This window comes from Mustela putorius, unplaced genomic scaffold, assembly GCF_011764305.1.
Source record: "Mustela putorius furo isolate JIRA1106 unplaced genomic scaffold, ASM1176430v1.1 tig00003987_pilon_pilon_pilon, whole genome shotgun sequence".
NCBI classification, from domain to species: domain Eukaryota; kingdom Metazoa; phylum Chordata; class Mammalia; order Carnivora; family Mustelidae; genus Mustela; species Mustela putorius.
The window spans coordinates 17,683,538-17,705,769 of NW_025422126.1; the positions used below are offsets into that span (position 1 = coordinate 17,683,538).

Consider the following 22,232-nt stretch of genomic DNA (forward strand, 5'->3'; position numbering starts at 1 on the left):
TCACCATTTATGGAAAAAGCCCAAGTGTCCACTGATTGATGAATAAATAAAGAAGGCGTGGTGTATGTATACAATAGAATATTAGCAGCCATAAAAAGAATGGAATCTTGCCATTTGCAACAACAGGGATGGAGCTAGATTATGCTAAGCAAAATAAGTCAGGCAGAGAAAGACAACTACCATATGATTTCACTTGTATGTGGAATTTAAGAAACAAAACAAAGGAACAAAGGAAAAAGAGAGAGACAAGCCAAGAAACAGACTCTTAACTATAGAAAACAAATTGTCGGTTTCCAGAGGGAAGTTGGGTGAGGGGATGGGTGAAATAAGTGATGCAGATTAAGGAGTACACTTGTGATGAACACTGGCTGATGTATGAAAGTGTTGAATCACTATATTGTACACCTGAAACTAATATAATACTATATTAACTAACTGGAATTTAAATAAAAACTTTTAAAAAATTATTTTTAGGTAAGCTAATTCTATCCTAAATCCTTTTTATTCTGAATTAGGCATATGATGGACCAATGAAAATGGAAATGCTTTTTTTTTCCTGCTTTTTTTTTAATTTTTAAATTTTTTTTATAAACATATAATGTATTTTTATCCCCATGGGTACAGGTCTGTGAATTGCCAGGTTTACATACTTGACAGCACTCACCATAGCACATACCATGCCCAATGTCCATAACCCCCCTCTCCCTCCCCCCTCCCCCCAGCAACCTTCAGTTTGTTTTGTAAGATTAAGAGTCACTTATGGTTTGTCTCTCTCCCAATCCCATCTTGTTTCATTTATTCTTTTCCTATCCCTCAAGCCCCCCATGTTGCATCTCTACTTCCTCATATCAGGGAGATCATATGATAATTGTCTTTCGCTGATTGACTTATTTCACTAAGCATAATACCCTCTAGTTCCATCCACCTCATTGCAAATAGCAAGATTTCATTTCTCTTGATGGCTGCATAGTATTCCATTGTATATATATACACCACCTCTTCTTTATCCATTCATCTGTTGATGGACATCAAGGTTCTTTCCATAGTTTGGCTATTGTGGACATTGCTGCTATAAACTTTCTGGTACATGTGCCCCTTCGGATCACTATGTTTGTATCTTTAGGGTAAATACCCAGTAGTGCTATTGCTGGGTCATAGGATAGCTTTATTTTCAATTTTTTGAGGAACATCCATGCTGTTTTTCAGAGTGGTTGCACCAGCCTGCATTCCCACCAACAGTGTAGGAGGGATCCCCTTTCTCTGCATCCTCACCAGCACCTGTCATTTCCTGACTTGTTAATTTAAGTCATTCTGACTGGTGTGATGTGGTATCTCATTGTGGTTTTGATTTGTATTTCCCTGATGCCGAGTGATGTGGAGCATTTTTTCATGTGTCTGTTGGCCATCTGGATGTCTTCTTTACAGAAACGTCTGTTTATGTCCTCTGCCCATTTCTTGATTGGATTATTTGTTCTTTGGGTGTTGAGTTTGATAAGCTCTTTATAGATTTTGGACACTAGCCCTTTATCTGATATATCATTTGCAAATATCTTCTCCCATTATGTCAGTTGTCTTTTGTTTTGTTGACTGTTTTCTTTGCTGTGCAAAAGCCTTTGATCTTGATGAAGTCCCAAGCATTCATTTTTGCCCTTTCTTCCCTTGCCTTTGGCTATGTTTCTAGGAGGAAGGTGCTGTGGCTGAGGTCGAAGAGGTTGCTGCCTGTGTTCTCCTCAAGGATTTTATGGGTTCCTTTCTCACATGGAGGTCCTTCATCCATTTGGAGTCTATTTTCATGTGTGGTGTAAGGAAATGGTCCAGCTTCATTCTTCTACGTGTGGTTGTCCAATTTTCCCAACACCATTTATTGAAGAGGCTGTCTTTTTGGAAATGTTTTTCTATGTGTTTGTTTTATTTCAAATAAAACTCTTCAACAATTTCTATTTGTTTTAGTAATTAGTAAAACACAAATAGAATTATAACTGATATAAAAATATCAAACACAATCTCCACAGAATAAGAAATTTGTCTATGCAATTTACTCTTATGCAAAGTGATTATATGTAATATATTTTTAATGCAATGAAATTATGAAATATAGACTCTGGGATTAAAATCAAGCCTGGTTTGTTATTAAATATTCAGTGATGTTTATGCTCTAGAGCTCAAGGAAATCCCTTTCCTCGTCCTATTTTTATGTTTTTCAATTTTCACAAAATCCATTACCTCTTCTTGAGTCTCTCAGTCTCTGTGTGGCATTCTGAAATCAAAAGGAGGGAGGGAGAAAGAGAACTTAAAATGGGCACAGGTGTGAATTCTGCTTAAATTATATTGACATTCCATTGCTATCAATTAGAATCTCCTGAGGAGAGTAAACTAATCTAGAGTATGAGTGTAGTCGAATTAAAACAGGAGAAGTTTCACATGTGCATACCTACACATACACAGAGTGAGCTCAATGAATGAGAGTGTATGTTAAAAAATGCCACAACACTTGTAGTGATTGACATTCTCTTAGGACAAGAGTGTTGGATCTAATCTCTCTAAATCTAAATGTATGGTTGCTACAGTAAAACCCATGGTACGTAGGTCTATGCGATACTTGTTTTGCCTTGTGATAATCTGAGTTATAGTTCAGATATCAGAATATCTGATCAGAATAATAACAGCATTTACTCAAGTTCAAGATTCTAGGGACTCTTCTAAATGCTTCAAATAGATTACAGTAGTTCTCCCTTATCTGGCAGAACAGGTTTCAAAACCCACAGTGGATGCCTCAAATGAGAAACCCACATCTACTGTTTTTTTCTATACATACTTCTCTATGACAAAGTTTAACTTACAAATTGGGCACAGTAAGAGATGAGCAACAGTAACTAATAATAAAATAAAACCATTATAAGAGCATACTGTAATAAAGTTATGTGGATGCAGTTTCACTCTCTCAAAGTTTCTTATTTTACTGACTCACCCTCCCTGCGAGGACGGGAGATGATATCAAGCCCTTGAAATGACATGAAGTGAACCACGTGACACAGGCATATGTGAAGCACCAGGGTTAGGCTCCTGAAGGAAGGTCATCTATTTCCAGACCAGGGTGCCTTGGGAGTAACTGAAACTGCGGATGAGGCAGGGACTACTGTAGATGCTTAACAAGCATTTATTTGGTAGTGGTTCTCAACTTCCCTTAACCCATGCTTCCCTCCCCTCTTTCCCTTAAGTAGGCTACATGCCCAGCATGGAGCCCAACGTGGGGCTTGAACTCTTGACCCGGAGATCAAGACCTGTGCTGAGGTCAAGAGTCAGAGGCTTAACCATCTGAGCTACCCAGGTGCCCCAACCAAGCCCCTTTAGTAAGTGCCAAATCATCACTCTCTTCTCTTCCCATCCTCTTTTACTCTCAGACACACACTGGTTCTGACATGACATTTCACCTAGCACCTTTCCGCCTTCTATATGTTACTCCCATCAGCCATGGACCTCTGTTGCAAATCCAGCCCATGAAATTAACTTCTACATATCCCATCCACAGAACATTTTTAAATCACAAAAATATTAGGAGATTTGTATCACAAAAATATTAGGTATTTTCATTTTCTTTTTTTTTTTAAAGATTTTATTTATTTATTTGACAGAGAGAAATTACAAGTACACTGAGAGGCAGGCAGAGAGAGAGAGAAGGAAGCAGTCTCCCTGCTGAGCAGAGAGCCCGATGCGGAACTCGATCCCAGGACCCTGAGATCATGACCTGAGCCGAAGGCAGCGGCTTAACCCACTGAGCCACCCAGGCGCCCCGAGGTATTTTCATTTTCTAAATATAAAACTGTAAGATTGAATATTTTCCCTCTTGTCACCACTGCTTTGAGATTTTAATATATAGCCCATTCCCTCTTTCACTCTTGAAAATTTTTGATTTAAGGAATCTCGTATTTACTCAGTGTCTATGTATTGGTCCTGTGTTTGTGCTTTAATTCCACAGCATTACTTCAAGGTAGATTTATAATTTTCTATTAAAGATGGGTTATTTAAGACTCAGAGGTACAACAACTCACTTCAACAGTAACAAGAGCCAGGCCAAGCGTTTGAAATCTAGTGTGGCAGAGACAAGTCTACCCATTCACCATCCATTTCATTTTCTGACAATACATTTCCCAGGCACTCTTACAACTCGGTGGAAGGTTCTAAGCTCTGGTCAGTTTATTGTGGACAAATGTTATAGAGTGGGCTTTAGAGAATGCTTTCAGTCTTTTATGTTCTCTCCCTCCCCTACTGCACATCCAGATACAGGGGACTCCAAAGTGGTGGAGTGACATAAGGGAAGAAGCCAAAATAGTTGAATTTCTGCTTGTAGAGGGGAGGATTGTAGAGTCACCCAGGGACCAGATCACAACTTCATTTAAATAGAAGTGATCCTTCATTAAGTTGTCATTAATGGTTTGTAGTTATTTGTTTCCACAGTTATCATGACGTCTCCTAATTAACACACTTGGCCAGTTATCAGCTTATTGTCGCTGTGTTCCAAATCCATGCTCTTTTCCTGGCATTTTGATTCTACAGCTGGACACTACAAACATTTTTCCTTTGCCAGCAGGCAGAGTGTAATGGCTTTGCCAGTGCAGGGTGCTAGAGGAATACTGTAGGAAGGAGGGGACTGTTTTCCTAGAACCGATGCTGCCAGAGGTCACCCTCCTACCAGCAGACAGGTTTCTTGCCAGAGGCCCTGACAATGACAAAGATCTACCAGTGCACACCATCCAATGAGTTTCAGCAGCACACCATCAAGCAACTTCCCAGAAAGTGGTTCTCTGCTCATCAGCCAAGGTAGGAGGCACCCAAGTGAACTCTTCCACCATCCAATGGGCCTCAGCAATACCTTCAATAATGAAATCTGAATGTCAGCCTCGGGCAAGAGGTGGGAAGTGGGCAGGCTCTGCCAAGCATTTTCCTTCTTTGGATGCTCTCCTTCATCCACAGAAGTGGTGGTTTTTCCCTACACCTGCTATTCCTGTAGAGTTCCTTCTAACTCTCTTCATAATTAATTTGCTTTTACTAGTTAACAATTCCTTATGTTAAATGTTCCCTACTCACTGTATAATGTCTGTTTCCCTACTGAAACTTAACTGATTACATACATGAAATTTACTTCTTAAGAATTGGTGCCAGCTAAACGTTGTCACATTAAAATATGGTCCCAAGGAGGCATATTGAAAATAAAGTCTTTTGAGTAAGCTAGTCTTGAGTTTGAGGACTGGCTTTGTCACTTGCTAGCTGTGTGATCTTTGGAGAGTCTCTAAATATCTCTCTGATTTGGAGTCTCTAAATATCTCTGTTGCTATGGAGATTAAGTAGTGTATGCACATCCTTGGCACAAAGTAGGTACCAGATAAATGGTATTTCAAATAATAATTCACTATGAGGATTTTTCAGTACCTGTGATTGAGCATTATTTCCTTCTCTTATTTTCAAGTGACTGTGTCCCCCACAGTCTCACTGTAGATCTTTGTGTACTTATGTCTAAATAAAGCATTTCTAAATGTAGCTTAAGTTTTGTTCTCTCCATTTCTTTTGCCAAAAATTATAGTTGAATATCACTTCCCTTAAAATTAATCAGTATTGAGGCGCCTGGGTGGCTCAGTGGGTTAAAGCCTCGGCTCAGGTCATGATCCCAGGGTCCTGGGATAGACCCCCACCCCCGCTTCCCATCCCCGCTGCCTGCCTCTCTGCCTACTTGTGATCTCTGTCAAATAAATAAATAAAATATTTTAAAAAAATTAATCAGTATTTAAGGAGTTTGTCAAATTCTTTCTTATAAGAGCTACTTTTGGGAGATTCTATGACCCCACATTAACGTTTTCACAAGTTTTTTATTTCCCATCCTTCTTTGATCCCACTCAATATTCTCTCTCTCTCTGAAAAAGAGATTCCCAAATCATACTTCATGGACTTTTAAGAATAACTACGTCCTGATTTTCACAGGCAAACACCATCTGGTTAAAGCATTTTTTAAATTAATTTTTAAATGTTAATTTAAATACAACATGTGGTATGATGTGTCTATTAGAACTTCCTCTACAGTAATTTCACAATGTCATCTAGTTCCCAAAAGTATTTATGTGCTTTATTTTTATTCTGTAAACCACTTGTCACTATTTATCTATTTATTTTGGGGATACTGACTGTTTAGTTATTTTTAGCATAAAGCACCTGTCTTTACATATTTCCCTACTAGAAGAATATTTGAAGTAAAGCTTCCAATGCCTATGAAAGTCTTCCATTTAAGTACTAGCTGTTGTTGTAAATAAGCATTATGGTCAAGAACATGGACTGGTCCACAGACACATTGGGTACAAGTCTTAACTCCCCTTTTCTTATTCAAATATAATTAACTTACAGTGTTATATTAGTTTTAGGTACACAGTATGATTTAACAATTCTGTACATTTCTCAGTACTCATCATGATAAGTGAACTCTTAATGTCCTCTATTTTACCCATCCCCCACCCACCTCCACTCTGGTAACCACTACTTTGTTCTCCGGGTTTAAGAGTCTGGTTTATTTATTTGTTGTCTCCTTTTTTCCTCTCCTTGTTCATTTATTTTGTTCATTAAATCCACATACCAGTGAAATCATATGGTATCTTTCTCTGACTGACCTATTTCACTTAGAATTATACTCTCTAATTCCATCCCTGTCATTGCAAATGGCAAGATTTCATTCTTTTTGTGGCTGAATATATTCCATTGTGTTTGTGTGTGTGTGTGTATACATACATATATATATGTATGTACATATATTGCATCTTCTTCACCCATACACCTATTGATGGACAGTTGAGTTGCTTCCACAATTCATCTATTATAAGTAATGCTGCAATAAACATAGAGGTGCATGTATCTTTTTATATTAGTGTTTCCATTTTTCATTTTAATTTTAATTCATTTTTTAATTTTTTGAGGAAACTCAATATTGTTCTCCACAGTGCTGTACTAGTTTGCATTCCTATTAATAGTGCTCAAGAATACCTTGTTCTGTACGACCTTGGCAACACTTGTTTCTTGTGTTTTTGAATTTATCCACTCTGAGAGGTGTAAACTGACATCTTGTTGTGGTTTTAATTCGCATTTCCCTGATAATTAGTGATGAATAGCCAAACCAATCTTTTTTTTTTAAGATTTTATTTATTTACCTGACAGAGAGTGATCACAAGTAGGCAGAGTAGCAGGCAGAGAGAGAGAGAGGGAAGCAGGCTCCCTGCTGAACAGAGAGCCCAATGCAGGACCTGATCCCAGGGCCTGAGACCACAAGGCAGCAGCCCAACCCACTGAGTCACCCATCTTAAGAAAGAAAAACAAAGCTGGAGGTACCACAATCCCAGCTTTCAAGATATACTACAAAGCTATAGTAATCAAAACAATATAATATTGCTACAAAAATAGACACAGAGTTCAATGGAACAGAATAAAGAGTCCATAAATAAATCCATAAATACATGGTCAATGAATCTACAACAAAGGAAGAAAAAATATACAGTGGAAAAAAGTCTCTTCAACAAATGATGTTGGGAAAACTGGACAAAGGAAAGAAACTGGACCACTTTCTTACACAATACACAAAAATAAACTCAAAATAGATTAAAGACCTAAATGCGAGACCTGAAACCATACAATTCCTAGAAGGAAATATAGGTAGTAATTTCTTTGTCTTCAGCCATAGAAACATTTTTCTAAATTTGTTTCCTCTGGGAAATAAGAGAAAAATTAAACTATTGGGACTATATCAAAACAAAAAGCTTTTGCACAATGAAGGTAGCCATCAACAAAACAAAAAGGCAGCCTACTGAATGGGAAAATATACTTGCAAATGATATATCCAATAAAGGGTTAATATCCAAAGCATATAAAGAACTTATATAACTGAACACACAAAACCACACAAATAATCCAAATTTTAAAATGGCAAAGAACCTGAAGGGACATTTTTCTAAAAAGGCAAACAGATGGCCAACAGACACATAAAAGATGCTCAACATCACTAGCTCCACTTTTCATGACCATGTGGGCATATTAGTTGGGGTGTCTGAGTTACAAGTGGCAGAAAATCAACTCAGTCTGCCCTGAACAGAGGAAAAAAAGAAACCAAAGAGGAATTTATTGCATCACACACCTTAAAGGTTAAGTCAGGTTTCAGACACAGCTGGGCTAAGGGATTCCGATCAGGTTTTCATTTGCTCCTGCTCTCCTTTCTCTCCTTCTTAACTTTTCATCCATATTGGCATGTGCTTACCAAACTGTCACATTCTGTGGTGTGAGCAAATTGTGACTATTTCCCATGGCCCCCTATCTTAAAGCTCTGGAGGGGAAGGCACAAGAGAGCTTCGACTGGTTTAGTGGAATCACCAGCGCAACCATAGATCTGTTACTTTAGCCAGGAAGAATGAGGTACTCTGATTAGCCTACTGTGGCCAAAAGGGCAGATACACTGACTAAAAGTTCCATCTAGAATCATATAATATATGTGACCATTGTTCTCTATCATCCTGTTTTCTGACCCATAAATCGTGAAATCACCTGCCACCCCATAGGGAGATCATGATGATGAAATGGCATTTTGTTTGGGAAAGATATAAGATTTGAGCAATAAATATTAACATTTATTATAATAATAAGATAAAAATGAAGAATATCATGTAGTAGAGACAGAAAATCACCTTTTTTCTTTTCTTTTCTTTTCTTTCTTTCTTTCTTTTTTTTTGATCCGTAACTGTATCTTTTGCCTGTCTTGTTAACTCTTACCCATCTCCCTGAGGAAATAGCAAAACTTAAAAAGCAGGGACCCATGACTTTTAGTTCTCATGTTTCCATGACAACAACCATCATAGAGAAAGGAAAGATACTAACATATAGTAAGCACTATGCATTTTAGTAGAGACCTTCACATGGGATCCACTTAAACGTACCAAATGCAGCAACTTGTTCAGAGCAGTCACTTGATAGCTGTTTGATTTAAGGAGTTCAGGGAATGCAAATTGACTGATGTTATACACTTGGCATAAAGTAACTTCTTAACAGTGCAGTCCAAGAAGAAAACAGAAGACAGTGTATTGTATTACAAGCAATAGAATGCTTTGATATTTCACATTAAAAAAAAAAAAACACTTTCATAAGCTTTCTTTAAGCCCTTTTGTAAGAACATTTTGTTCTAATAAAAAGCATCATCTGGGCCAATTGGCAGTTGGAATTCCAGAGTCTTGTGCCTACCATTAATTACAGTTTCAAGGAGTACATTGCACTTAAGAATATTCTAGGGCCTGTGCCTGGGGATTAATATTCTGAAAATCAATACAATTGAACAAAATAAGTTGGTTTATTGAAATGAAATTTTCAGACTCATCAAGTGGGATGGTGTGTATAAACCTCTCAGACATACTTTGCCCCCCCGCCCCCCGCTTAATCCATCAGCACCTCTGACATTTCTGCTGGGATTCCTTATGCTCCTTTCTAATGTTGGAGAATTCTCTGTGCCTGGAGTGCCCAGAAAACAAAGGATATTATCAAACCCAAATAGCTCAGATGCAGCCGAATCCAAATCCAGGTATAATACTCCTTCCAACATCTGAAAGCAAGTCATGAATTCAGAAGTGATGACTACCAGGACAGATGCCAGCAGTGGTAAAGGACACCTTGTGAGATTCCTTCCCGGGGACTAACAGCAGAATCAGTCTCCATATGGGGGCAAGATAATGCACTGGGGGAAATGATAACCCCATACCGATTTCTCCTATGGCCCTAGTTTTTTATCACAACTTTATTATTTATTTGCATATCATACATTTCACCCATTTAAAGAATAACATTCAATGGATTTTCATAAATTCACAATGTCGTGCGAGCATCACCATAATCAATTTTCAATCACTTCCATCACCCCAAAGAGAAAACCTATACCCTTTAACAGTCACACCTAATCCCCTCCAAGCCTGAGCAACCACGAATCTCCTTTCTATCTTTATAGATTTGTTGTTCTAATTTTGGTACCTCCAAAAATATCTGCCATTTTTATCTGACCGTTTTATTTCCACTACTTGGATTTAATAAATAACTAAGCAGAAAGAACAATATTACACGTATTAATTACTTGCTATGGTTTCAGAGCTATGCTAAAGTGTTCTTCATGTATCACCACAAGAGGACACCACCTCTCCCAGTAGGTAAGAGAAGTGATTGGCAGTGTGCAGTGTATGGTAAGGTCTATTGCCATTTCCCGAGCTGACTATTGTGCTCTGTGCTCCAACAGTGCCCCCTCCAGAAATCTAAGAGGAGAGGGTTTTGTGTCACAGTTCAGAGCAGGGACATTGTGATTAGGCTCTCAGGGGTGGAATCTTTGCCTTGCCAGTCTGCAGCTGTGTGAGTTTTGGCAAGTTGCTCAGTATCTCTGTCCTTCAATTTCTACATTTGTAAAATGAGGCAATGCATAATTCTTTGTAGTGTTGTGGGGATTAAATGACATAATAAAGGAAAGCTTACATATCAGTGACTACCCATGGTGTGTATTCTATAAATAACAGTGACTGTATCACTATCATACAGCATGTGACAAGAGCTAAGCAAATGTGGAAAGAGATTTGAGTTAGAGAGACCTACAAGGCTGCAGGGCTGTGCCATTGGGCCAATCCATGAAGAAAGGGTAGGATTTCCAGGCTGGAATAGGCAAAGAATATTGTCAACAGAAGGAAGTGTTAGCTGAACAAAATAGTCTAGTGTGGCTAGAACTGGTGTTTCAGGAAGAGAAGAGTAGATGCATATAGTCTGTTTCCTCAAACACAATTGGAGCTGCAGTCTCTACATTTAAAAACAGCCGATTGGGACACCTGGGTGGCTCAGTTCGTTGGACGGCTGCCTTCGGCTCGGGTCATGGTCTTGGAGTCCCGGGATCGAGTCCCGCATCAGGCTCCCAGCTCCATGGGGAGTCTGCTTCTCCTTCTGACCTTCTCCTCACTCATGCTCTCTCACTGTCTCTCTCTCAAATAAATAAATAAAATAAAAAAAAAAAAAAAACCAGCCGATTTTTTGAAAGAGATATCTTGGTTTGGACATTTGACTTCTCTCTTGATACAAGGTAAACTGTTTACATATTTGAATTCCTACCTGAAGATCTGAGACCATGGTGCTCACCTCAGCGGCACATATACTGAAATTTAAATGATACACAGAAGATTAGCATGGCACCTGTGGAGGCATGACATGCAAAATTGTGAAGCCTTCGCTATTTTAAAGGTTATAGGATCCTCTTGCTGAAAAAATAAAAAGAAAAGATCTGAGACCACAACTTGGTTATTTGTATATCCAGAGAAGTGTCTAGCTGAATGCTGGGAGTATAGTCATTGTTCAATAAATATTTGTTGAGGGAGTAAGGGAGTCAATAAATCAATAGATACTCATTCTGAAGACTGTGTAAAAAACAATTTTCTGTGGTGGATTAGGGCAGTTCTAATCTTACCATGCATATTTTAGACAACACATTTCAGTGGAGGTTTAAGAAAGAAAAGCAGTGAATTAGAGACTCCATGGTAATGAAAATTAATGCCTGAATGACCTGATGTTTTAAGAACGATTAGCAGTTGAAGCTCAATCAAAAATGCAAATTCCCTGGGGTGCCTTGGTCACTCAGTTAAGAGACCAACTCTTGATTTCAGCTGGGGTCGTGATCTTAGGGAGGTGAGATCGAACTCGGTGTTGGGCTCCGTGCTCAGCATGGCGTCTGCTTGTCCTTCTCCCTCCCTCTGCTTGCTCGCACTCTCTCTCTCTCAAATAAGTAAATAAATACAATCTTTTTAAAAATGAGAATCTCTTCATTGGGAGATGATCCTTAGAAGTACTGGCAGAGGAGTAGAGAAGCAGGGCAGAAAAGGAAAGCAGGAAGGTTGTGATAACGAGCAGGTCAGCACTGTGTGAAACTTTGCCTCGGTCCCGGTCCCGGGGCAGGGTTGCAGGGGCTCTGAGAGTTCCTAGAGTAAGCTTCAGATTTATCCCACTGGAGGAGGGGAGGACTACTTACCTCTCTGTCAGCCTCAGATGAGACTGCTCCTGGCAAGGCTAACTCTGTGGCACTGGGTCTGTCCAGCATGCATGGCAAATACAGTCCATGCTTCTGGAGAATGCTCAGGCAGAGCTGTAGGGGATTACCATCAGAAGCCGAGTGCTGAGGAGATGTGGGCATTTCCTTGCTATGTCTTGCATATCTCAGATTCACTTACACTGCATGTTAAGTTCAGTCTCCCCTTTCACTGATTTCTTTTTTTTTTTTAGGGAAATTATTTGTCATAGTTCCGAGAGAGAGACAGAAATAGAGAACTTATGGGGCACCTGGGTGGCTCAGTGGGTTACGCCTCTGCCTTCGGCTCAGTTCATGATCCCAGGGTCCTGGGATCGAGCCTCACATCAGGCTCTCTGCTCTGCAGGGAGCCTGCTTCCTCCTCTCTCTCTGCCTGCCTCTCTGCCTACTTGTGATCTCTGTCAGATAAATAAAGAAAAAAATCTTAAAAAAAAAAAAGAAAGAAAGAAATAGAGAACTTATAATAAAGGCTTGGTAGGACAAGCTATAATCTCCACTGCTGTAGTTAATCCTGAGACAATATTCAGTACCCAGCCTTTTCCTCCTTTACCACTTCCATTCCCCTGACCTATCTGCTCCTAGGCTAGGGTCCCTGCGTGGTGCAAGAACTGATAGTTTTATTCCTGAGAGTGTGAGGCCCTGGTTACATGTCCTCATCAAGATGTTATCAGGTCACTTGCCCTGTCAGTTCTCACTAAGCAGGGAAGCATCAAGAGGCACACCAGGAGTCCCCTGATTTCCAGACACACCCCTCCCCATTCTGTTATTTGGCAGCAATTCTATCCTCTTGGTAATCAGGACAAATTACCCCTGCCTGTGTAGCAACCTAACCACCTTCTGCAACAACAGGCCTGTGGGCTCGAGGAGCCAAAAGTAATCAGGCAACAGCTGAAGCTGTAGATTCAGCCGAACCTTGACCCGTGTCCCTTGGTGGGATTATCAAGACCTCTGCAGAACGTGGGCTTGTAATGAGAGGAAGCTCACCTTCTTAACGTTGGTTATTGAAAGTGAGAGTAGGAAGCTTCACTCCCACTTCGACCTTGGATGCTCTCCGGGACCCCTCCCTGAATATACCAGCATCGGGTCAGAGGAGTACCACATGGTGAGTCTTAGCCATGTCGCTGTCATTCCCAGTGAAACACAGGAACATACTTACAGTCTCAAACCTGCTACAGAGAAGAGCCACCGCTGACCTTCTCATCAATGCTGGTATCCCTCTGGTGGGGACACTTCTTACTGTCTTCATGAAGGGGGTGTCTTTGGGCTTTCCGGAGGAACGTAATGAACTGATAGTTTCTCTGACATCACAAAATAAATACATTATCATATGCCCGCCTCTCTGAGACCTTGGAATTCTCCTCTAATACTTTGCCAGGGTAGTTCTGGCATCTCCACATCATTCATTTTAGTCCAACATTGTTTCCAAGCTTCAAAGAGCTATTTCTAGTAGCACATTGGGATCGGCTCCAAGTTCACTTGCCAGAGTGTTAAAAATTAACTCATTAAAGAGTGCTCTCCTAGAAATAGATTATCCATCATCTGGTGCTACATTCTGTCCTCCCTGATTGCATCTCAAGACCAAATCGGGAACATTCTTCAGATTCCTACCAGTACTTACTCAGATGAGTCAGATAGAAGGTTTCCCCTGTGAGAACCAGGGGTGTAACCCCACTGGGGACTTTGTGAGACTTCATCAAGCATGACTCAGAATGTTGTTCTTGAGGGACAAGTACTTACTTATTAGCCAGGCTCTGTGGTTCATTTGATTAATAATCCATCTCATCCCGCATTACAGAATTTTGCTACTTTTCTACTCTGCTCGAACTGAGACTTGATCTTAGTTATTTGTCTAGAAGCAATGAGGGCAGATGGGAGCAGAACTTGAGAAGGAAAACATCACCTTATAAAACATCCTCCTCAGATTGGAGTGTTGATGTGGCAAGTAGTTGTTCTCCCCTAGGGAAGCGTAAGGACCTTTTTTTCTGGGCCACAGTTTCAGAAGACTCTTCCGGGTCAAGACTCCTAAGACTATCTACCCAAATATCTCCTTTTATATTTCAGTGTCTATTTCCTGTCCTACAAGAATTCTGATTTTAGTGGAGGGGACTTGCAAGCTCTGTGAAGTCAGTCTTCTTTAAAAGTCTGCTTCTCCTAGAATCAAATCTTGGGCCTGATTTTCAGTATATCCTCTCTATCCTGTAGCTGAAGGAAATGAAGATCATTTTGATTATTGTTTGGAGGTCTTAAAGCTTTTACACCAAATTCTGAGATGACTGTTGGTTGACTCAAGACTATAAGGTTTCCTCCTACAGAGTTTCTAGAAGTTAACCGACTCTACAATCTCTTGTCTTTCAAACACAAGAGCAATAAACTTTCTTTCCTTCCAATATTCTATCCCAATCCACCTGATGAGTCTTACTAGTTATGGTGTTACTGTTTACTAGGGATTAGCTCCACCTCATTGTTTACTAGCAATGGAGTCCTTGTTGCCACTCAGGTACTGAATGATTCAGTTCAAGAAGCTGGTGCTGAGAATCTGCTTCTTAGGCCATCTTTGTCTCAGCTAACTTAGGCTAGGTTTGGGCTCCCATAAGACCCTGATACAAGGACTTGAATGAGAGTAGCTTATTTGGGAAGTGAACCCAGTTAGGACCAGTAGAGGAAGTGAGGAAAAAAAGAAAAGGAAGCCCATGCAAGATGAGTCAGATAGAAGGTTTCCCCTGTGAGAACCAGCAGTGTAACCCCACTGGGGACTTTGTGAGACTTCATCAAGCATGACTCAGAATGTTGTTCTTGAGGGACAAGGAACCTAAGCTACTCAACCCCCAATTCCTACTATCACTGGTTGAGAGCTGCTCCTGGCGACATTCACTCCTGGAATTTCTCACCTACCTGCCTCATGTGTCAAGTGCTTCAGAGGCCAGAGAATGCCCTCAGCAAATGAGTCACAAATACTTATAATAAGAATCTGAGTGGTTGGTGCTTATAGAAACAGTGAATGCCAAGATAATATCTGGACGGAACACTCAAAAACATCTGTTACAAAAGATAAAGTTCCTGTGAGTGTATTATGTCAGTGCTGCCTTTTTTTTGGAAAGAGAGAGAGAACATGAATGAGGAGAAGCAGAGGGAAAGAGAGAATCCCAAGCAGACTCCATGCTCAGTGCGGAGCCCAATGTGGGGCTCCATCTCATGATTCTGAGATCCTGATATGAGCTGAAACCAAGAGTCAGACAGTAATTCCACTGAGCCACCCACACGGCCCTCAAAGGTGCCATTCAATGCCATTAAAAAGTAGTAGCTAGGGCGCCTGGGTGGCTCAGTGGGTTAAAGCCTCTGCCTTCAGCTCGGGTCATGATCTCAGGGTCCTGGGATCGAGTCCCAAGTCGGGCTCTCTGCTCAGCAGCGAGCCTGCTTCCTCCTCTCTCTCTGCTTGCCTCTCTGCCTACTTGTGATCTCTCTGTCAAATAAATAAATAAAATCTTAAAAAAAAAAAAAAGTAGTAGCTACCCACAGCATATCAGCACCATAGCCCTTGTGTAAACCAAAATGGTACCATGCATATTTAAGTTGTTTCTTTGCATGTCAATGAGTGTGGTACCTTTCTTGATCGGAGAATATGAGAATATATTCCTCTGCTTAACCAAGAATGTACAGATACAATGATTGGCCTAGAAGCTGATATGAACAATAGACAGACTCATCTCAGTGTAACAGTGCCCAGAGAAGTTCTTTCAAGTGTATGTTTCTCATCCCCTTTCTGAAGCAAAATTTTAGAAATGGGTCTTGAGAGCCACGGACACAGAGTCAAAGAAAAAAATCACAACACTAAGACACTTACAGCCTTTTCAGAAATAGGGAAACAGCATCTTTTAATGTTTTCTTTTCCACTTGTGAAAATATATATAATATATATTACATGAACAGAAGAGTCCCACAGCTTGAGTCAGAGAAAGCTAGCAGAAAGGCACATATGGAGACAGGTCTGTTCATATAGTTTTCAGTTAAACCGACATTTAGGGCAAGGCGAGTGACAATAAAAGCCACAAAAGCACAGAAAACCTATGTCCATGACTCTGAAGGGCTACATCAGAGACAACTCTTCGGTCTGTTGAAAATGGAGGTCATCTCTGGAGAAAAAAACTGTTTCTACTTAATAGGCCTGTCAGCCCAGCAGAGAATGCATTGAAATCTGGACAAAGGCACCAGAGCAAAGTGAATACCAGTGCTCAACTTGACAGCTAGTCTGCTCCTCTCCCCTTTCTCTTAAAGACCTGAGGCCTTGGCTGATTTCAAGAAACAAGAAACAAGTAACAAGTAACAGGGCCAATGCTGGCCCTACAGAATTGCAGTTGGATACAAAACAGACTACATATTTAACAAGCCTGTAAACACTGTGCTGATGCTGGCAGAAACATAAAAAAGAACACTGGCTATTTTTCTCTCTTTTAGGAAAGGTACCAGCATAGATCTTTGGCTTGCCACGTGTGTATCCCCATCCTGACATTTACTCAAATTGGTAAGAATTGAGACATGAGATACTGGGATTATTTCCATCAGATGCCAGCAAAGAAGCCTACTAGGATTTGGCACAGCTGGAGCAGTTGACAATCTTGGGTGATGTGAGATGGGGCTTCACGATGTCAGGCTCGATGGACTCCATTAGGTCACATTCATTTGCAAGTATATGTTTCACCAGGCACCTGGAGGCTTCATCAATGTTGATATTCTCCTAAAGATGGGAAAAAAACAAACAGCTTTTCTTATCAATATTCTAAAATAATGGCAGAGCAGGGCTCTATAAGTGACAAAGGGTAATATTTTCTTGGCAATTCCTTTAAATACCTCTTTTATACCCTATCCATGTATCCTCTATCTCATCCCCTTACTCTCATTCCTTCCAAGGCCTTACTTTTTAGTCCTTCACAAAAACAAACGAAATTGTTTTGTCCTTCAGGAGAAATCATATTTAGTGGGCTCACTTCCTTTTAGTAGGTTGAATTTAGAGGGAAGTTAGAGGGAGATTTTCTAATTTTACATAATCTTACACAGTAGCATAATTTTACGTGAGGTACATAAGTCTCCAGGCTGACTTAGGTTCATAACTGCCCTCTGCCACAGACTACTTTTGTGACCTTGATAGGAAATAAGAATAATAAGAAACCTCTTTTAGGGGTCAGCAGTAATTTCACAGGCACTTTGTGGCTGGCTGCCTTTAGATCAAATGGTAGGAGCGCACTGCTCGTCACATCTTTGGAGTGAGTCATGGACATATGACTTTCAGCGGACAATGAACTGGGAGGAAAAATGACATGTCTCACTTTCATATAGAAGTAATAAAAGGCAATGCTTAATTCACCATGCTCTTTTCTCCCTGCTTCTGCAATCACAGAAGCACCAAGATGGAAATTCTCTTGGCCTGGGTCTATGAATGAGGATCAAGAGAAGCCAAGTATTCCATGAGGATGTATGTAGCACGAGTGAAAGTTACGACCCTGTTGTTTTAGGCCACTGAAATTTAGGGCCATCACTGTTATATTTCCTAGACAATCCAGATGGATGTAACTCTTTAAAGGAAAATATGAAATCAGAATTTGAATATGCTGTTCAAGAATAAAATAAGCTTCAATTTGGGGAAAATATGGAGCAAACATTTAAATCTAAAATACATTGTTTATTGAAGGGCTGGGATAGCATTATCAAATAGGAATCCAACTCTTGGTCTTGGCTCAGGTCATGATCTCAGGATGGTGAGATCAAGCCCCATGTTGGGCTCTGTGCTCAGCATGGAGTCTGCTTGAGATTCTCTCTCCCTCTGCCCCTTTATTTAAAAAATAAAGTATAGTGTTTAATCAGTTACTCTAGATTAATTTTTTTTTCCCCCTGCTAATCAGAAAACTGTTAAATACAGAATATTCACTACTGGCATACTAAACAAAAACACCTTCATCTCCAGTAAAGTCAAATTGCTGATCTCCAGTAAAGTCAAAGTCAGTAAAGAACGTCTCTGAGTGTTTTCTCATAGTCAATATAAAGAGATAAGGACTTTATAAAATTATTTCACTACAAGACCTTGTCCAATCTGAAGTATAACTACTTATCTCTGAATTCTGTATGTATGTTGAGATCACTGCATGAAGCCATACTACATGGAAAATATAAGAGGTAGTGATGGTTTTCAATTGGTATCTATGGCTAATGGCACTAGATGTAAACATTCATGAGCATGTTCCCCATCCTTCAAGTCCAGTCCTGAGTTCACCTGCTACAAAAGCTTAAGGTAATTTCTGGAGTTCCAGGAAATAGACTGATTATTTCCCTCATTTACAGAGCCTTAGAGAAAATGCTTTTTCTAAATCTAAAACAAGGTGAAATTCTAGTTGCTTTTTTGGCTTGTTCGTTGTATCCTGGTTGGTGGTGGTTTTTATACCAGACCAGAATTCATGTCTCTAAGCCCTCCATTCCTCATCTACGCAACACTCTTGATGACAATATGTACTTAATGAAAAACTGCCTCTCCTCACAGGGGACAGTGCTCATTGGAGCTTGTATAATGTATACATGCTGGGTACTTTATACACATAATCTTACTTAATCCCATTTAAAGCCCTGTAAGGTAAGAGTTTGTTTTTTCTTACTGATTCTTTTGTTATTATTTGGTTAGGCCTGGGGATGGCCTTGCTACCTTGGCTCAAATATGTGCCTCATTCCATGGAAGCCAGTCCACAGAGATCAGCCTCCTTCTGTCCTATTTCCTCCTGGGTGGGTTACTGGGCCTTCAAGTCATTGCCCATGCTTGGCAAGCCTCCTGCAACTCTTCCTCTTCCTGGTGTCATGCCTGGGGGGTCACACTTGAACTATCAGCTCTCAGGCAGTAATCTGATCTAGACAGGCCTGGCTCTTTGGGAGAGACCCAACTCAACAGCTGCTCTTGACCAACTTATGGTCTGCTTTATGTGACCAACTAGAAGCCTGGCCCAGGTTCTCTACTGCTTCCAGTTCTAGGAAGTGCAAATGGGCAGCCTCACTCAGCCTTCCAGGCCTTGGCCTCATGGGCCAGCTCATCTCACCGAAGAAGCCCTACATTTGAGTGGTTTTAAGGTGCTTGCCCAACCATTAGTAAACCAACACTTGGGTTCCCATTTGACTATTGCTTGTGTTAGGGAAGGAGACAATAAAATTTCACCTCAAATACCAAACATAGAATATCAATATATCTGTTTACAGATAAGAAAACTTACTGTTTAGGTAGATTAATGAGACAGGGAAACCAAAGGATTCCATAAAAATCTGCTTTCTGCTCCTTTTCCTGCTTCTATTCTTGATAAGACCTGCACCCCACCCCACTTTACACATGCCTCAGGATGCAAAGAGTGTATGTCCTTGTAAGGGACAAGGAGTTTAATGATTTCTCTAGAACAGATCCCACCTAAGGAAGGACCAGGTGAGGATGACCAGTCAAAGCTATCACATGTGTATTCCAGACATCTTGACACGAAGGAACCCTAGATCCAAGGAATGACACCTGGGCCCTTATCTCTGTTCTAACCAAGTTCTGGATGCCTCGGAGGGCATGTACACCAGATCACTAACCTCAGTAAAAAACCCCCAGACTCTGAACAAAGACAAGACTCATGCTCCTTTCCTTTCTGAGTCTCCTGGATACTCTGTCTGTATCTGTTCCTCTCTGTATCTTCAATAAACAGTGCTCTCATCTCCTGTTGGCTCACATTTGATTCCCATCCTATGCACAGCCAAAGACACTCTGGGCTAGTCCTGATGGACCTTCTCTGGGTCCCTGGACCTGGCCTGCCAGCACCATTAAGGAACTTCCCAAGATCACAAAGTGCCTGGGTTGGGGCCAGAACTCACACCTACATCTTGCTAACATCAAAGCATGGCTCTTACCATGCCATACTCCTCTCCAAGATTGTTTTGAAGATCAAGTGCAATAACAAATAAAAGTTATTACCATGGTGTTAGGCCCAGTAGGTGCTAAATAAATCTTAGTTTCTTGCTCTTTCATATATTAGAAGAAAAACATGTACATGTGGTAGGAAAAACACGTTTTAAGTATTAAAAGGCCCCCCTACACATACAATGTTAAGTTAAACTAGTCAGTAGTATCCTTTAAACCTCCACTCATATTAGCATGCCAATTAAGTAGGGTGCTCTTTCCTCAGTGTGCACCTTGGCAAACTCTACTAATGAGGTGAGTGAAATGCGAGTGTGGACAAATGTATGAAAATTCATCAGCATTAGAGGAAGACAACAAAAACCTAAGCCCAATTAGTGGCAGCCTCGTAGGAATGTTTTAGTAAAAGAGAAGACGATGCTGCTAAAGTTGTTTGTGAAGTTTAACATACCTAGTAGAGGCTAACTGGTGTCAGGGCTAGGACATGAGGTCATGGGGGATAGGGCTATTGACAAAGGAAACCAACAGAGCCACGGACTGTCAGTGCCTGCTTTCAGGTGCATATATACGAAAAACATAAACAACGGCAGCTCAAGACGGCTGAGTGACATTCATTTGCCCGTCCAATTGATATTATTCAGATTCCCACTAAGTAGTAGACATACCAAGAAAAAGGTGATAAAAGAAGTCCCATCCTTAACTGAGCTTTAACACTAGCAAGGTTCATGTAAATGGCGGCAGTATGTGGTGAGGTGGGAAAAGGCATCCTGCACTGGACCACTGTGGAGTCTTGAATGCTAAAGGGGTCAGGTAGAGTCACTGAGGGTTTTCTTCAGGTGAAGTGTCAACAGACACAGTATGATACGCATCCGTGACTACACAGAACTGGAGAGGCCCTTAGCACTCCGTTTGATAAATTAATCTATCAGTAAGTATTTAGAAAATACCTATGGGACGAACCATGGTGTTTTCGCCAAGGCATACCTAGTTTAGATTAGAAATTGAAAGAGGACTCTCTCTCTCTCTTAAATAAATAAATAAAATCTTTTTTTAAAAAATGGGGTGGAGAACTCCCTCCCAACCCTGGCTGCGACGGCTCCCGGATTTCGGACTTCCAGCCTCCAGAATAGTGAGAAAATTAATTTATGTTGTGTAAGCCTCCCAGGCTGTGTTGTTTTGCAGTGACAGTGTGCACTGGTGAACCCATCTTAGGTTAGCTTTGAAACATCTATTTGCCTGCAAAGATAATTAATAATTTTACAGTTAAAAACTTAATTAATTAATTAATTAATGGGGCACCTGGTGGCTCAGTTGGTTAAGGGTCTGCCTTTGACTGAGGTCACGGTCTCAGGGTCCTGGGATCGAGGCCCACATCAGGCTCCTTGCTCAGCAGGGAGTCTGCTTCTCCCTCTGTCCCTGTCTGCCACTCCCCCTGCTTGTGCTCTCTGCTCTCTCTCTCTCTCTCTCTCTGTCAAATAAATAAAATCTGAGAGAAAGAAAGAAATTAATTGAAAGAGGAGCAATCAATCCACATGCATTCTACGAAAAGGCCTGGTATGTAGTGTTTTGAGCACAGGCAGGAAGCCAAACTTGACCTTGGAAGAATTACTTTAACCACTCTCCGTGCCTCAGTGTCCTCATCTGTCATCAAGAAATTAAGAAATCTACTTTACAGGTGATTGTAAGTTAATACACATTCATATTTAGAACACATGAACTACTTAGACAAATACTCAGACAAGGGCACAGCATACAGATTCAATAAATGTTATCACAATATTCTCATTGAATCATCAGAAGAACACAAGAGTGTGTGTATTCTATTTCTTCATTTTGCACTTGAGGTGACAGGGTGATTGGCTGACCTCAAGACACACACTAGTCAGTCATGGGGCCACAAGTGAGTCCTGGGAGAAGAGTCAATAAGAATACCTACCACAGTATTTACCATACGCTCACAAAAAGCAAGGTATAAAATGTTGAGAGCACACGCTTGGAGCCAGACCCTCATCTCAGCTCCTCCAAAATAATTCCCCAAATAAATAAGAACAGTATGTCTGGAGAACATGTTTCCAGCATAAGAAAAAAAAAAAGTAAGAGCCCTCGGTCAGGGCCTCCAGCAAAGCTGATTTGTACTGCTGGTCCTACTGTCTTTCTACACACCACTGAAGTCACAGTCAAGGGCTTAGAAGAATGGCAAGACAGAGC

General features: G+C 40.6%; 1 protein-coding gene and 1 non-coding gene across 2 annotated transcripts in view; one reads left to right on the plus strand and one right to left on the minus strand.

The window, feature by feature from the left end:
* The first annotated feature begins 11,161 nt into the window (after window positions 1-11,161).
* On the plus strand, window positions 11,162-11,268 carry LOC123389611. Its single transcript, XR_006604234.1, has one exon. It is a non-coding gene; the product is annotated as a U6 spliceosomal RNA (small nuclear RNA).
* Window positions 11,269-15,951: 4,683 nt separating this feature from the next.
* The window catches only part of RAB38 (RAB38, member RAS oncogene family), a 57,699-nt gene continuing 51,418 nt past the window's right edge, over window positions 15,952-22,232 (minus strand). The window contains exon 3 of the mRNA XM_004763557.3: window positions 15,952-16,841. Coding sequence (XP_004763614.1) covers window positions 16,689-16,841 — 153 coding nt within the window. The 3' untranslated portion in view covers window positions 15,952-16,688. The remainder of the gene's footprint in view (window positions 16,842-22,232) is intronic.